This window comes from Ctenopharyngodon idella, chromosome 19, assembly GCF_019924925.1.
Source record: "Ctenopharyngodon idella isolate HZGC_01 chromosome 19, HZGC01, whole genome shotgun sequence".
Lineage (NCBI taxonomy): Eukaryota > Metazoa > Chordata > Actinopteri > Cypriniformes > Xenocyprididae > Ctenopharyngodon > Ctenopharyngodon idella.
In genome coordinates, this window is record NC_067238.1 from 28823373 (window position 1) to 28840727 (window position 17355).

Consider the following 17355-nt stretch of genomic DNA (forward strand, 5'->3'; position numbering starts at 1 on the left):
AAACGGCCTTTACAAAAAAAAAGGTAAAACAACGATGTCGGACGATTTTGAAGTTGGAGGAGAAAATAAGATGGAGTTTTTCGCCCTACCGTGGTACTTCCGCCTATGTCACGCGTGACCTTTCCAATGTGATTACGTAATGCGTGTCGCATTACAGAGCAGTGCAAGATGAGCATTTTTTTAGAAAATGACCAGTCGTTTCGCTAGATAAGACCCTTATTCCTCATCTGGGATCGTGTAGAGCCTTTTGAAGCTGCACTGAAACTGTAATTTGGACCTTCAACCTGTTGGTCCCTGTTGAAGTCCACTATATGGAGAAAAATCCTGGAATGTTTTCCTCAAAAACCCTAATTTATTTTCAACTGAAGAAAGAAAGACATGAACATCTTGTATGACATGGGGGTGAGTAAATTATCAGGAAATTTTAATACTGAAGTGAACTAATCCTTTAATGTTAGAGCGGGCGCTGCCATTTATAACTTAAACGTGTCGAGGCTTCCGGTCTCATTTGTTCTCTCTAAAAGTGTTATTCAGTTATTTACCTGTAGCGACTAATGAATCGGAAGTTCACACACATTCACAGAAAATAGCTAACTTCCTCGTTGCAAAATAAGGTGGATAGCAAGTCATGTAGATGTGCCAGATATTGATTACACTGTTTAAACAAACTAATCAGATTTCACCACTTGTAAAATGACCAATGCGGTCTGACAGGGCTAAATTTGAACTTGTGTACGGTGTGAGCAAAGCTATTGATGCTCCTCTGGCTGATATGAAACATATTTTGTTTCTTGTGATAATTCCCTCTATCCGTTTAATTGGGTAATAATAATATTTTCCCTTTTATATTAAGGCAGTTGTATATTTTGTGATGCTCTCCTTCAGGCCATATATTTCTGAATGCATGTGCATATAAATTGGATGCGCACAGCTTCTTATCTTATTAGTGTGAGATTTTGCTGGATTTTGGATTTACAGTTTCTTCATGTTGATGATGTCTAGGCTGATTAAGCTGTGCTTTTTTAAGTCTTCATAGTCATTTGCCCTGGTTTACAGACTCTGCATATACAGTAGGGGTAGCTGACGTGAAATACTTTTGGGAAGAGGGCGTGTCCTGCAGTGTGCTGCTATACATCATTCAGAACAGTATTTTGCTTGGCATAATATTTTATACTAGCCATTCATCACACTGCAGAACAATTAAAAATGAACGAATGTAGATGAAAGTAAAAAGAGGATTTAAAAAAATGTGGAAAATTTGTAGACTAGTGTCCTCGATCTATCTATCTATCTATCTATCTGTCTATCTATCTATCGTTCTATCTATCGTTCTATTTATCTATCGTTCTATCATTCCATCTAACAATCTATTTACCGTTCTATCTATCTATTGTTCTATCGTTCTATCTATCCATCGATTTATTAATCTTTCTATCTATCTTTCTATCTATCGTTCTATCTATTGTTCTATTGTTCTATCTATCTATCATTCTATTGTTCTATCTATCTATCTATTGTTCTATCATTCTATCTATTGTTCTATCTTTCTATCTATCGTTCTATCTGTCGTTCTATCATTCTATCTATCGTTCTATTAATCTTCTATCTATCGTTCTATTTATCTATTGTTCTATCTATCATGCTATCTATCATTCTATCGTTCTATCTATTTATCATTCTGTCTATCGTTCTATCTATCTATCTATCATTCTATCTATCGTTCTATCTATTGTTCTATCTGTCTTTCTATCTATTGTTCTATCGTTCTATCTATCTATCTTTCTATCCATTGTTCTTTCGATTTATTAATCTTTCTATCTATCTATCATTCTATCTATTTATTGTTTTATCTATCTGTCATTCTATCATTCTATCTATCATTATATCTATCGTTTTATCTATCTATCGGTCTATCTATCGTTCTATCGTTTTATCTATCTATTGTTCTATCTGTCGTTCTATCTATTGCTCTATCGTTCTATCTATCTACCTATCATTCTATCCATCGTTCTATCGATTTATTAATCTTTCTATCTATCTATCTATCGTTCTATCTATCGTTTTATCTATCGTTCTATCTGTCATTCTATCGTTTTATCTATCATTCTATCTGTCGTTCTATCTATCTATCATTTTATCTATCTATCGTTCTGTCTATCATTCTATCTATCATTCTGTCTATCTGTCTATCTATCTATCTGAATAAACAGTAGCATGCACAATAATACCAGGAAAATTTCTTAGAAAAGTTAATAGGGTCTATTTTGTTTTCATGTTGTCTTTATTGTTCACCATATGCTTTATTGACTTTGTTGCATATTTACTTTCATTTCCTCCCTCTGTCTCCATCCTGGTCTCTCTATTTAGCTGGCTGCAGTGGAAAAAGAGAAGGCACGGTGGGAGAGAGAGAAGACCCAGCTCAAGCAAAGCATCGAGGATAACAAGGAGAGGATGCTAAAACTGGAGAGCTATTGGATCGAGGCTCAGACGCTGTGCCATACGGTCAACGAGCATCTGAAGGAGGCCCAGAGTCAGTATCAGACCCTGGAGAAGAAGTACAACAAGGCCAAGAAGCTCATTAAGGACTTCCAGCAGAGGTACATTTACTGAGATGATCTAAGAGTTCTTTAACTACGTCCCCTAAACATAAGAGAATTCCAAGAGAATAATTATTACATTTCAGGTAATTACAAAAGCATCGCTGTGCTGAAGACAAGTGTCTTGATTATATGGTTACCATTCTATCACAAAAGACCACAAATGAGCTGATTACCATAAATGGCAGCAAAAGAGCTTCTGAGTTTTCTAAAGGAGCACTGTTTTTAAACTTACTGTTTCTAAACTGCTGCCTACATAGGGAGCTGTCTTCTTAGGCAGCATCCTAACCATTGTGGAACCTCATAAGCAACCCAAATTGGAAACACTTTATTCTATTGTTCAAACGTTTGGGGTCGGTTTTTGAAAGAAGTCATTTTGCTCACCAAGGCTGCATTTATTTGCTCAAAAATACAGTAAAAACAGTAATATTGTGAAATATTATTACAATTTAAAATAACGGTTTTCTATTTTAATATATTTAAAATATAATTTATTCCTGTGATGTCAAATCACAATTACTCCAGTCTTCAGTGTCACATGATCATTCAAATATGCTGATTTGGTGCTCAAGAAACACTTCTTATTAATATCAATGTTGAAAACAGTTGTCCTGCTTAATATTTTTGTGGAAACTATGATACGTTTTATTTTTCAGCATTCTTTGATGAAAAGAAAGTTCACAAGAACAGCATTTATTTCAAAAATAAATACTTTTACTGTCACTTTTGATCAATTTAATGCATCCTTGCTGAATAAAAGTATTAATTTCTTTAAAAAAAAATCTTACTGACCCAAAACTTTTAAATGGTAGTGTAAATAAGAAGGCACGACTCTGTTGATTTCAGTAGCGCTTGTACTTGTTTTTCAGTAGAGCTTGTTTGTGATTCTGTATGTAGGCAGCTCACTATGTTTTGGCACAGAGCCCGGGTGACAAGAAAAGGCTTGTAGCCATTTTTATGCAATGTCTGTCTTACTGTAAACACAGTTGTCAAGCTGGACCAGGTTTATGCTGACATAGCTGGTGAAGCTGATCGATTGACATGGTCTTTCTGGCAAAGAAACTTGACCATCATCCAAATCATCCAAGTCTTTTCAACAGGGCAGATTGTGTGCCTAAATGCAGCCTAGGTTATAAATGAAAAGATGTTACGATTGAGTTTATAACATCACACAGACAGTTTCATAATGTCTGTATGGCTGAGGGTGGTGATGTCTACTGAGAGAATCACACTGCGCACATTTCTCAAACCAAACTAATGGAAATCATGAGCAGCGGAGTGCGTGAGCTGATCTCTGTGGTCATTTCTATCACAACTCCTCTCCTCTGGAGCTTGACTGCCTTTAATTGCAGTTTCCCTTCAGGCATTATCACCATAGTTAACCACAGAGGCGCTGTCTGTCCATGCCAACAAGCCTGAGTAAGCAGTCATGAGACGGCATGATATTTCAGTTGACAGTAGTTTGATGGAATCGTTTTTTGTTATTTGCTTGATAATGAGGCTCTCTGTTCTCGAAGCCCTTCAAAATAGACTAATGGGTCCACATAAACCCATCTCAGCCCATATATGAGCACAAACATTATTGGCTTTTCTCCAAATCTCTCTCTTTGCTTGCTTTCAGAGAGATGGAGTTTGCACAGAGGGAAGATGCAGAGAAGAAGAGGCTGGAGGAGGCGGAAAAGGCTCATTTGGCTGAAATCCAGAGTCTTCAAGTGAGGGTAATTATCTGCACACACACATACGCACATGTCAGTGCATTTCATTGCTACTGTCTCAGACTGTGAAATCATACAAAGTCCGTTTTCATTAGTCAGCTTGTGAGCCCATATGGAAAAGATATATCACAGTATATATTGTTCTGCTGGAAATTTTAACGAAACAAGCGTAGGAACAATATGAAAACATTACAAACCTCGTCAGTTTGCCTTGTGAATATTAATTGGGTGATGTAATGCCCAGTAGTCCTAAGTGATTTGCTGAAAGTCAGGTGAAAGTGAACGATGCTATTAGCATGCACTATTAATTTGTAGTGATGTCCACCGTCTGACAATATGTTTGGACAATCAGTATCAGAAATTTTTATTATTTATTTTAAATATCACAGTACGGTCAGTGCCGATAGCCTAGTGGTTAGTGTGCCGACATATGGCACAAATGCGTTGACGGCGACCCGAATTCGATTACTGTGTCAAAGTCCTTTGCCGATCCTGCCCCCCTCTCTCCACCCAATGCTTTCCTGTCTGCTCTCTACTGTCTTCTCTGAATAAAGGCACAAAAAGCCCATAAATATAACTTTAAAAATAAATAAATAAATAAAATATCACAGTACATACTTTTATCATAGTTAGATATGATTCATACTTATAAAATCCATCTTAAAAGAGGGTTTTTTTCATATGGGGGTATTATATACTTCAGTTTAAAATATTTTTTGTTTTTAAAAAAAATTAATACATTTATTCAGCAAGGACGCATTAAATGAATCAAAAGTGAGCTAAAAACATTTATAATGTTATAAAAGATTTGTTTCAAATACATTTTGTTTTTAACTTCATATTCATCAAAGAATCTCTGAGAAAAAAAAAAGACTAATATTAAGCAGTACAAATGGTTTCAACAGGGATAGTAATACGGACTGTTGTTTGAGCACCAAATCAGCAATAAAAGTAGAAATCAGTTATTTTAAATTGTAATATTTTACAATATTACTGTATTTTCATCAAATAAATGCAGCCTTGGTGAGCATAAGAGTCTTCTATATATATTCCATATCTATAGTGTATAAAAACTATCGCATATGTGCTTTTGTATAGATTGTTACTCTGGAGTCAGAGCTGATGCAACTGATGAAGCAAAATGGCATCCAGGTAAACAATAACAACAACAGCGCTGAGAGCCGAGCCCAGCTGACTGAGAGACTGACAGCCTTACAGTGCCCAAGGACAAGTGTCACTGCAGCGGGTGAGTCACAAACACGCACATACACACACATTAATTACCAAAATTAACATCAGTCTTCTGTTTGACAAGTGTCCTCAAACTAGAACTCATGTAAACACACTTACATAGCAGGACACACATTATCAAGTACAGCAGGTCATTTATTTGCACTAAAACTATTAATATATGGTGTAGGTGAAGCACCATGCAGGTAACAGATGGTCATCATCATCATCATCATGTGAGAGGAAACAATTAATACACAGGACAGATTTACTTATCAGTCTCTTTTAAAGCTGTGCTTATCAGAAAGATGGGAGGAAATTAGAAGGATTTCAGCTACTCCAGAGGGGGAAATATGTCAATGTGTGACAGTTCTTAAAAGAACACTTTTTTTCTTAGTGTGAAAAATTTTTTAATAATCTGAAGAACCTTTTTTTGGATATGGTAAAAGGTAGAGAGAAAAAAAATAGTCACACTTGGCTCCTTCACGGTCAAAAATGACCTACATAGGAAATAATGTGCAGAAAAAAGTGCACAGCAATGAAGGGGTGACACTTTAAAATTTCAAGAGTGCAAAATAGACACATCCACCCCCCTCCCTCCACACACATATGTATGAACTAGCGTGACTAACACAGAGCAAGTTTTTGCAAATGTGTGAAATAAAATCAATAATTCAGCCACAAAGCAGTAAAAGGAACAGCAAGGAAGAGGTTACACTCTAAAACATCGACAGTACAAAACAGACATACCCACTCAAACACACACGCAGAGACACACACACACGCAACACAGTATTATACACACACAAATTAACTGGTGTGGCTGTAACGATATGGTAAAATCGAGCTAAAAGACTCAAATGAGAGGTTGAAATCAGATCAGACCCAGATTTATTAGGCTGTGATAAAACATACTTGATCATTTTTGTTACATTTTTATTGAATTTTGATGTTATGTGTAACAAAATGTCCTCCTCTGTGTTCAGGTTTGACTGTAGTAATATTAAAGGGTTAGTTCACCCAAAAATGAAAATTCTGTCATTTATTACTCACCCTCATGTCGTTCCACACCTGTAAGACCTTCGTTCATCTTTGGAACACAAATTAAGATATTTTTGATGAAATCCAAGGGTATCTGAACCACACATAGGCAGCAACGTCATTGCACCTTTTGAGGTCCAGAAAAGTAGTAAAAACATGGTTAAAATAAACAACGTGACTAAAGTGGTTCAACCTTGATGTTATGAAGCGTCGAGAATACTTTTTGTGTGCAAAAACAAAACAAAAATAACTTTATTCAACAATTTGAACCGCTGTCATACGTAGTGAACTCAGTGCAGGCTTCCGTGTTTACGTCCAAACGCAGACTCAGTATTGGCTGGCTCTTGCGTCAGGGTGAGTAAATTTAATTTTTGGGTGAACTAACCCTTTAATGCAAAAACTGACACTTCAAATCAACATTTCAAACAAAAAAAAATCTAAACCTTGACAAAGAGTTGTCTTTGAGAATGTCTAAATATAAATCCAAATCCACAACTAAATAAAAATAAGTATTTATGTCTAAAAAACACTAGAGAATTTATAAGGAATCTAGTGGTTACACCATGGCATTACATAAGTTTTTCTTTTTTTACTCCCACCAGATGGCACTAATTTACTTTCAAAAAATTGGATTTTAAATGCCTTGTCTCTATTTTAACATGGAATACTGCTTTAATTGAAAAATAATTTTAAAATATATTAGAAAAAAAATTGTGTATTATTTTCAGTGGGGAAAAATAGCTAATAATAATTGTATAAATATTGCATAGTATCATAAAATGTTAAATAATAATCAAAAAATATTATTAAACTAAAATATATTACATTGGTTTTCCTGACCCCTAAACAAAGAGGACCAGAGGTTAAACAAAACAGCAAAAATAAATCCAGGTAGGAAGGAACACGGAGGAACTGAACTAAAACAAAAGTGCACATCACATCCATAAAGGACAACACCAGACAAAGAACAGAAGAAACACTTGGGATTAAATACATAATATAGCAAGGGCAGGAAACAAGGAACAGGTGTGAACAATGAATCATTATTGAGGGTTACTATTGGCAAACAGGAACTAAACACAGGAAGTGAAACACTGGAACAATAGGAACAAGAATACACTCTTTAAACACAAGACAGGACAACACGAGACAGGATTCGTAACATCATAGAACCATCAGTTCCTTTACAGAACCTTTATTTTAAAGAGTGTATTAAGCATGACAGTAGTAGTAATAATAATCATTATAATAATAATTCAAGTAAAAATTCATTTATACTGTATTTTTCAATACACTGAACAGACAATATTCAGGGACACTCATAGTCTCATATGTGTCAAATTTAACACAGCGATCACTTTCTGCCTGTTATGTAACAGTATCTCATTTTACTCTGTGGCCCTTGCACTCTCTCTCACTTTGAACTCTGACCTTGCAGCTGCACACAACTGAGATTTGTTAATGAAATTAAAGCAGCACTGTTCATCTCAGGCTCTTGATGCTTCACACCTCACACACTCAATGGCAATGGGTGCACTGGCCCTTCAAATCTGCCTATTCTGAATCCGCTATGATCACTGTGATAAGAGCGGACAGCGCAGGAAAGCTGATTGGATGCATTGTGACTGAATGAGGCAGATTATGAGGAAGTGCTGCCGCAGGGACGCTTCAGTATACTAAAAGGCTCTTCTGCAGGAAACCTCTCAGCCCATTTCAATTCAAATATCCATAAACAGCATATGGCGCTACAGGACAATCTAACATATAAACATACTAGCCAGCAGTCTGTTGCAGGATTACGTGTTTTCATCAGCCAAAGTACACCAATATTTGATTGTGGCATCCAGATTTGTGTCCTTTTGAGCTTAAAGCTTCTGTATGCAATTTTTTCCATGTTAAAATAATACATGAAAATCCATCATAAAATTGAATCTGATTTTCAATAAAATCACAATAGACGAACACACAGTACACAAATAATTATATGATTTCATGTACACTATTGTTCAAAAGTTTGGGGTCAGTAAGATTTTTGTTAATGTTTTTGAAAGAAGTCTTTTATGTTCACCAAGGCTGCATTTATTTGATCAAAAATACAGTAAAAACTGTAATATTGTAAAATATTACAATTTAAAATAACTATACTTGAATAATTTTCATTCCTGTGATCAAAGCTGAATTTTCAGCATCATTACTCCAGTCTTCAGTGTCACATGATCCTTCAGAAATCATTCTAATATGCTGATTTGCTGGTCAAGAAACATTTATTATTACTATTATCAATGTTGAAAACCTTGATACATTAGTTCAATTGAACAACATTTATTTGAAATAAAATCTTTGTAAATGTCTTTACTGTCACTTGCTGAATAAAAGTATTAATTTCTTTCAAAAGAAAAAATCTTACTGACCCCAAACTTTTGAACAGTGGTGTATGTATTGGACACAGTATGTAAATATTCAATACAGGGTGGAAAAAGTAAGTAAAAAAAGCACTGGTTGTCCCGCCTTTGGTAGCACCAAACGTCCTCCACATGTTTTCCATAATTGCAGATCAGGCCAGAACTATGGTCAGAAGGATTTTTTTACCCAATTCCTCTTTGATTTTAGCTACAGTTCTTGTAATGTCTGGTGTGCAGCGCTCTCTTGAGGTCGTGCCAAAGCATGAGGTCAGAGTCAGTCGGGTTGAGGTCAGAGTTCTGACTGGGCCAGTCCAGAAGGTGTATTTTTCTAAGTGTTTTTCATTGTTTGGGCTCCAATTTAGCTTTAAGAGATATTATGAGCTACTGAAAATCACATACTTTTTCCACATTGCACTGTGAATGTTGTTCAGTCAGGAACGTGTCATTTTTGTGTGTTACTTGTTTAAGCAGACACATACACTATTGTTCAAAAGTTTGGTGTCAGTAAGATTTTTTTAAACTCTTATGCTCAGCAAAGCTGCATTTATTTGATCAAAAATACAGTAAAAACTGTAATATTGTGAAATTAATTGAAGTTATTTTAAATTGTAATTATTACAATTTAAAATAACTTTTTTTTTAATCTATATTTTAAAATGTAATTTATTCCTGTGATCAAAGCTGAATTTTCAGCATCATTACTCCAGTCTTCAGTGTCACATGATCCTTCAGAAATCATTCTAATATGCTGATTTGCTGCTCAAGAAACATTTATTATTACTATTATCAATGTTGAAAACAGTTGTGCTGTGGAAATGGTAATAATATTTTTAGTAGAAATTAAATTTAAAAAGAACAGCATTTATTTGATATAGAAATCTTATGTTACGTTATAAATGCCTTTACAGTCACATTTGATCAATTTAATGCATCCTTGCGGAATAAAAGTATTAATTTCTTATTAAGTATTGATTTAATTTCAGAAATGTTCTGTTTTGCTATTGTGTTACTGTTCTGTGTATTATATATTATATTATATTATATTATATTATGGATCTGTTTTGTGTGGTAGAACTGGACGAGCTGACAGGAGCCCATGGAAATCACACTGAGAGAGACGAGAGGGTGAGACTCACTTTCACACACACCAGACACCTTTCACTGATAAAGAGTGGAAGTCGATTCTAATCTCATATTTAACAATTCATGAGTATGTGTAGAATATGTCAGGTTTCTATAGTCACAGAATACTCCATTAAAGAGGACCTATTATGCTTTTTTACATTTTTATCTTTCTTTACGCCCGTTTCACACTGCAAGCTTAAGCGGCGTGTGAGCAGCTCGTGAGCGTAACTACATCGTCACTGCAGCTGCAGAGACATGCGAGTATTCACACTGGAAGTGTTTGTACAGCGTCACAGCAGCGGCTCGAAGCTACATATAAAGTGAGCATTTCTTTACAAAGACAGCTATAAATTTGTTTTTATAAGTTGGTCACTTATAAACTTGATAGTCTTGAAAGTTTGTTAACATGGGGAGGTGTACAACATTCACATATAAAGGTAAATAAATAAATAAATAAAAATAAATAAATAAAAGCCTCATGTCATCCATTGCTGCACATGAATGAGGTAAGCTTTGTGTTTTACATCATCTGCCGCGTGCACATGTTTACAAGACAGCAAACTCTGTGAAAAAAGTCAGCAAACTCGGGTTTGATTTGGGAATGCTGCAGCCTATATATCTCTCTGTGTAATAACTAAAATAATGTTTATATATCATATTTTCTGGCTAGTTTACTTTAGTTTTTTATAATGCACCATACTTTAACCCAAACTGAATAATTAAAAACAAGTTAAATGAGTAAATCTTCTATAAATATTTTTTATTTTTATTTTATTTTCTGTCATACTCAAATTCTTGTTAAAACACATTAGACATGCTTATTCTGTGCATTTTGAACACTTTGTGTGTGAAATAATATTTAATGCAAAGTTACAAAGTGCGATGTCACTCCAAGGCCTGGTTGAGTTGCATTAGTAGTGTTTTCTTTATGTCCAAGACATGCTGTTTTTCCACCTCAGATCTAACGCGGTTATAGTAAAGGCCGTGACATTTACAAAACACGCTTGAAGCAGTTGACCAATCACAACACAGTCCAGCTGACCAGAGTCCAGAGCACATTGCGCTTTTCAGGAGGAGGGGCTTCATAGAGACAGGAACTAAACAGAACGTTACTGACAGACTGGGAAGAGAGGAGCTGCAACAATGACAAATATGTGAAAAATAAGGTGTTTTTTGAACATTCAAGCATATTCTAGTAAATGCCAAAAACAAAATCAAGACTGTAAAAGGGCATAATAGGTCCTCTTTAACATTTGAATGCATTTCTGTTGTATGATTGGCCACAGTTGTCGCTATTTTCTCCATTTATGGTCAAAAGTCAAAATTAATTGAGTTAGTTCTCTTTTCTGACAGTAGCTCTTGGATAGGAAAGGATAGGATAGGATAGGATAGGATAGGATCACAAAATGTGGGCAAAGCTAGAACATGTTATTGTATAAGTTGTCCTTATTATATGGTAATATCAAGTTACAAAATATTGCTACTGAAGGGTCTATTTCTACCTGTTTAGCATATTTTTCAGGTTACCTTAGAAAACATTGGTTACAGGGTATTCTCTCCCAGATTCAAAAGTCAGACTAGCTGTTGTAAGTGTCTGTAATAACAATAATATGCCTCTGCTGAGAAACAGAAGGAAGTACTGTTGTGTCAGAAAAAAGACAGGAAACAGCTTATTGTTGCAAAGAGCTTTCTTTCATGAATGTTAAACATCTCTCTCTCTCGTTTTTGTCTGTAGGGCTCTAGGTCTCAATCCTCCAGAGTGTCTGGTGCCACAGAGGCTGATAATGAGGGTAAACGCACCAAACCATTAATACCTGATTAGGGCTCAATTACAAGCCTAGTGAATTATGAATTATGCTTAAGGCCTGAGAGACACAATAAAGAAAGAAGTCCCAAAAGAAAAGATAATATAACAAGAAGTAATGAATATTGCCTCTGTACAGTAAATGTTGTATCTTGTTGAATGATGATTGTCTCTTAATGTCTGTTTTTTTTCTACAGGCTCTTCAGCAAGTCGAGATGAAAAACATGGCAAAAAAATACTTGACTTGGGGTATGTTGGTGCTAATTCTTCATTTGTAAATGTGAAGAAAAATTATATATATAGTAGTGTAGATTCAATAAAAGGAACTGTATACATATTACTGATAAACATTCTTATGTCTCTTGTTGGAAAATGTAACAAGCTTCTGCTAATATTTTCAGATCTACTCTGAGGAAAAGCAACGGGAAAGAGCAGAATCCAAAAGGATCTCCTGGTAAAAGGTAAAGCACCACATATCTAATATAAGTGATAACATACAGCCTGCTTTGTAGTATGTGCCCAGGTGTGCCTTAAAACTGAGGTCTTCTGGACTGCAAGGAAAAAAGAGCTTCCATACTCAATCCAAGGGGAAAAAATCGTACAAAATCTGTATTAGGAGGTCAAAATGTGTCCATGTGTCCTTGGAGTAAGATGAAAAAGTAACTGAAAAACTTTTTCACCTCTTTCACTGAGCACTTTTTATGCACCTTTTGGCTTTTCAGCTTGTATTTAATGTGTGTTTTTTTTTCTCTTTATTTAATTTTTTTTCCTGAGCGTACACACCTAATTCATATGGACTGGGTTGGACGTCTCAGCTGTGCCAGACTGCAGGATGCACACACACATTTTGCATTTGAATGAATCTTCACTGATTCAAAGAATTGCTTAATCAATGATTAAGAATTGCTCAGCAGAAGCAAGGCTAAATGAAGGATTTTATTTCCTCTGAGAATATATACAGAATGGTTGTATCACACAGCGTCACAGTTCCTGGATTCCAACCGAGATTTACAATTGACTTTTTAACACTGCAAATTATACAATGCAAAAAAAAAAAAAAACTAAATTAAAGCTAAAGCTGAACCTTAAGTCTTTAAAGCAGCAGTGTTATGAATGCAGCTTTGGCCTGTAAGTATGATTTGTCTCAGCTCTTGCCTGCATCTGTGCCGTGTGCCAGTCATTCACTGTGCATGTTTCAATAACCAGTCACTTATCTTTAGCTCCACAGGGCCTTCAGCAGAAAACAGCCCTGAAAGATGCAAGAGCAAGGTGAGAAAAGACACACACACACACACACATATATACTGTATGTATATGTATAGTATACACATGTTTAGAAGTTTGGGATCAGCAAAGAGGTATTTAGTTTTCCAAAGTGATTAAAGTGACAGTACAGACATTTATAATATCACAAAATATTTCTATTTCGAATAAATGCTGTTCTTTTGAACTTTCTAATCATCAAAGAATCCCGGAAAAAAAAACACTTCATTCATTAAGCATCATTACCACTTTCAGGAGATAATAAGAAGAAAAAGAAATGTTTCTTGAGTAGCAAATCAGCATATTAAAATGATTTCTGAAGGAGTAATGATGCTGAAAATTAAGCTTTGCATCACAACAATAAATTACAACAGTACTGAAAAGTTAGTTGAAATTGTAATAATATTTCACAATTTTACTGTTTTTACTGTATTTTTGTTCAAATAGCCTTGGTAAGCAGAAGAAAGTCAGAATTGCGATACTTGCATTTGAGAAAAAAGTCAGAAGTGTGAGAAATTGCGCAATTCTGACTTTTTTCTCAAATGCAAGTTATCGCAATTCTGACTTTTTTTCTTGCATTTCTGACTTTTTCTCACAATTGCGAGTTTATATCTTGCAATTCTGACTTTATAACTCTCAATTGCAACTTTATATCATGCAATTCTGAGAAAAAAGTCAGAATTGTGAGATAAAAAGTCGCAATTACCTTTTTTATTTTTTATTCAGTGGCAGAAACAAGCTTCCATAGTAGTGTGTGTATGTATGTAGTAGTGTATATGTTTTTATTGATAGCTGGTTTAAAAGAAACTGCAATCAGTTTCAAATATGAATGCCTACTGCTTGTTTAGTGACATAATCTCCCTCTGGTTTGTTACATTTCCGTTGAACAGAAATCTCTTTCCTGGCCACGCTTCTTCTCCTATTCATATTACGTGGTACTGTATCACGTCTTGTTTGTTCAGATCCAAGGCTAATCGGATAAAAAAAAAAATCTTTGCTTTTAGCTGTAGACATAGTTGCACATTACTGTTTTATTTGCTTAATTATTATAGAGATTCACACATTTAAATGGACTGTTTTGGAGCTGAAATTGGGGAATTTAATTCAGCTGCATGCATTCTTTTAATGTTTTCTTCTTCTTCTCATACTCTACATGAACCTCACAAAAAGTGACTTTGCTCAGGCTGTGCTCCTGGGATAAATGAATTCTTGTATTAATGCTTTGTGCAAATGTCTAAAGGACAGAAGTAAAATATGGCCAGCTACCCATGCTGAGTCTAGGCATTAAATTACTGTAGCTTTGAATGAATCACCTCTGTGCAAATGAATAGTCCAAAATATTCAGAGTATTTTCATAATCAGGTCAGAATCTCTCTCAGAGGCTTTGAGATGTTAGAGACAAGCAGGCTGGTAAACATGTCCATCTCATCTGTCTGGATAGTCTCTACAGGGACGAGAGTGTGCTTCTTCAAAAAAATTTAGTGAATGCAAGTTTGACATTGACAGAAAAGCACTAACTTTGAGTTCTGAAGCTTTTTGGCAACATTTTAGATGACAGAAAGTGACCAGTGAACAAAGTATGCCACATAATGCCATTTGATTCTCAACCCTGTGACCTTGTGTTCAGAATATCTAATCAGAATCATATTCAAATGCATCATGTTAGTTGATTACACGTGTTGAAAGACTTTCCCCGAATGCATTCATTTAAAGAGGACCTATTATGCCCTTTTACAAAGTCTTGATTTAGTTTTTGGGCTCTACTAGAATAGGTTTTCATGTATGAATGTTCAAAAAACATTATTTTTCACATATTTGACATTGTTGCCGCACCTCCCCTCCCTAGTCTGTCAGTAACGCTCTGTTTAGTTCCTGTCTCTGTGAAGCCCCTCCTTCTGAAAAGCACAATGTGCTCTGATTAGTCGACTGGAACAGTGTGTCGTGATTGGTCAACCGCTTCAAATGTGTTTCGGAAATGTCACGCCCCTTATCAACAACATTACACAGTTGCAAATGTAAAAAAGCATAATAGGACCCCTTTAAAAATGCAAATCAATTACTCAGTAACAAATTATCATGATAATCATTTGAGTGACAGTATCAATATACTCAAAGCAATTTGTCGGGTTGTCACAATAATTTTAAGAGACTTAATTGGTTTAACTGTCAATCAACATTAATTACACTGATAAACCTTTGTCATAATCAATAAAACAATCAGAATGGAGGAAAAATAATTACATAATTACCTCTCAAGAAATGGGGAAACAATTCATGCCAATCAACATGGTACAAGGGTAAACGTGTCAATCAGATAACAATTGTGTCTTACAGGTGTATCTCTGTCTATGTCTCTCTTCAGGGTCCTGGTGTCACTGATGACCTCAGCCTCAGCAGCACGAGCTCCACAGAGATCAGTGGTGCCCTGACCGACGTTAAGGTGTCTGGCCGATCGCAAACACTAACGCTATCCTCAGATGAGGTGATGTTTGTACATTTAACCTGATGTCTCTGTTTAAAGAGATGCAAAAGTGAAAATCCTGTCAGTATTTTCTCAGCCTCACATTGCTCCAAATCTCTATGACTTTCTTTTATAATCCTCTAACTGAAGTATGGTGTGTTCACACTTTTAATTTGATTCTTTTGGTCTGGACCAAAAAAGGAAATTATACATTTTGTGCTGGTTCGCTTAGCATTGACACTCTCATTTTTACCCAAAAGGGTAAAACCCAAAGGGGGAAAAAACTGTTTTTATGACATATATTTTGCGACGGAGCTTACCGAACATCCAAAACAATGCTGTGTTCTGGGTTAAACATGCTCATTGTATGTGCATACATATGGTGGTATTTTAACCAGCTGAGAACTCGTGATAAGCTTATAAAATGTGTAAAGAAGTCAAAACAATGACAGGAATTCCTCCGCCACACAAAAACGAAGATCTGCTGAAAGGAGACGTGGTTCTGACACCTGTACTGAACTGTAATGGACATCATTGCGACAATGATGAGAAAAAACAGGTATTCTTGAGCATTCTGCCCTTTTTAGGGCTGTATCTTGTGACATCACGTCCTGTCTTTGGTTCGTTTAGATGTCTTTGGCCCGTGTGTTCATATTTCAGTCAAACCCCACTGGAGTTTGTTTGAAAACAGACAGGTGGGTAAGCTGGAAAGTTGGTTCTTGGTCTGCTTGTTTGGTTCGGATGACTTCGTTCACACTTATTCAAATGAACCGCATTAACAGAGCAATCGCACCAGTTTGTTTTATTCAAACCAAACCTGCCAAGTGTGAACACACCCTAAAGCATCACTTGCATGCTAAAATATTCTGCCTGAAAAGTGTATATGATCAGCAAAGGCTTTTACTGACTCTGAATGTTTTTCTTGTTATTTATGCTGCGTTTATTAGAGTGTGGATATGATTGAAGATGAGGTGAGGCTTTGTTTTAATGAGCTTGAGTCCCAGCATGATTCTTCTTCCCACTTAAAACACTTAAATTTAGTCTAGTTCTGGCATTTATTGCAGGTCATTTGTGACCCAAACAATAATTTTCTTTATTAATGAATTCCATTTGTTTCCTCAAAGTATATTAACTGTGCTTTCTAGAAATGTAGGTAAAATTCATGGAAGCCAGTTCACATAAATAATTAATCAATGCTGATGACTATGTGACCTTGTCCAGCCAGTGCCGTAAGTTTGTGTGTGTGTCAGATTCTAGATGACGGTCCGCCTCCAAAGCCGTATCAGTGGCAGAACCGTAGTGTGACTGAATGGACATGTCAACAGGTGTCATGTTGGCTCATGGGTTTGAACCTGGAACAATATGTCTCTCTTTTTACTGCCAAGAATGTGGATGGAGAGCAGTTACTGAAGCTGGACAGCACAGCACTCAAGGTGAGGAACAGATTTGTTGGGATGATTTAGTCTGTTAACCCTCTATTCATAGTTTTCAGTCACATGACTGGCTCGGAGACCTGGAGGTCAAAACATCCATAAAACTGCAGCACAGGTCTGTCAATTATCCATCTGTTTCAAGCCACGAATATTTAGATCACCTCTCAAAAGAAGAAAAACAATAATATGTGAACAAAATGTAAGTTTTGGATACTTGTGATCATATACAGCACCTGCTGCAGTATTTAAATCACTAAAAGCAACTCTTAAAATGCCTTAATGTT

General features: G+C 35.6%; 1 protein-coding gene across 15 annotated transcripts in view; it reads left to right on the forward strand.

Annotated features, from left to right (window-relative positions):
- Positions 1-17355, forward strand: part of ppp1r9a (protein phosphatase 1, regulatory subunit 9A) — a 66088-nt gene that overhangs the window by 42142 nt on the left and 6591 nt on the right. For 7 of the 15 annotated variants that reach the window (XR_007926567.1, XR_007926566.1, XR_007926568.1 and 4 more), the window contains exons 9-20: positions 2368-2597; positions 4219-4315; positions 5411-5558; positions 10058-10110; positions 11846-11900; positions 12112-12163; positions 12316-12375; positions 13135-13183; positions 14068-14112; positions 15540-15659; positions 16586-16609; positions 16889-17071. Coding sequence is in view for 11 of the 15 variants with exons in the window: in XM_051873169.1 (XP_051729129.1) it covers positions 2368-2597; positions 4219-4315; positions 5411-5558; positions 10058-10110; positions 11846-11900; positions 12112-12163; positions 12316-12375; positions 13135-13183; positions 14068-14112; positions 15540-15659; positions 16586-16609; positions 16889-17071 (1116 nt within the window). In the remaining 4 variants the exon portion in view is untranslated. Of the gene's footprint in view, positions 1-2367; positions 2598-4218; positions 4316-5410; positions 5559-10057; positions 10111-11845; positions 11901-12111; positions 12164-12315; positions 12376-13134; positions 13184-14067; positions 14113-15539; positions 17072-17355 lie in introns of those variants that run through there. The other 8 variants (XM_051873172.1, XM_051873171.1, XM_051873174.1 and 5 more) reach the window with 8 other exon arrangements.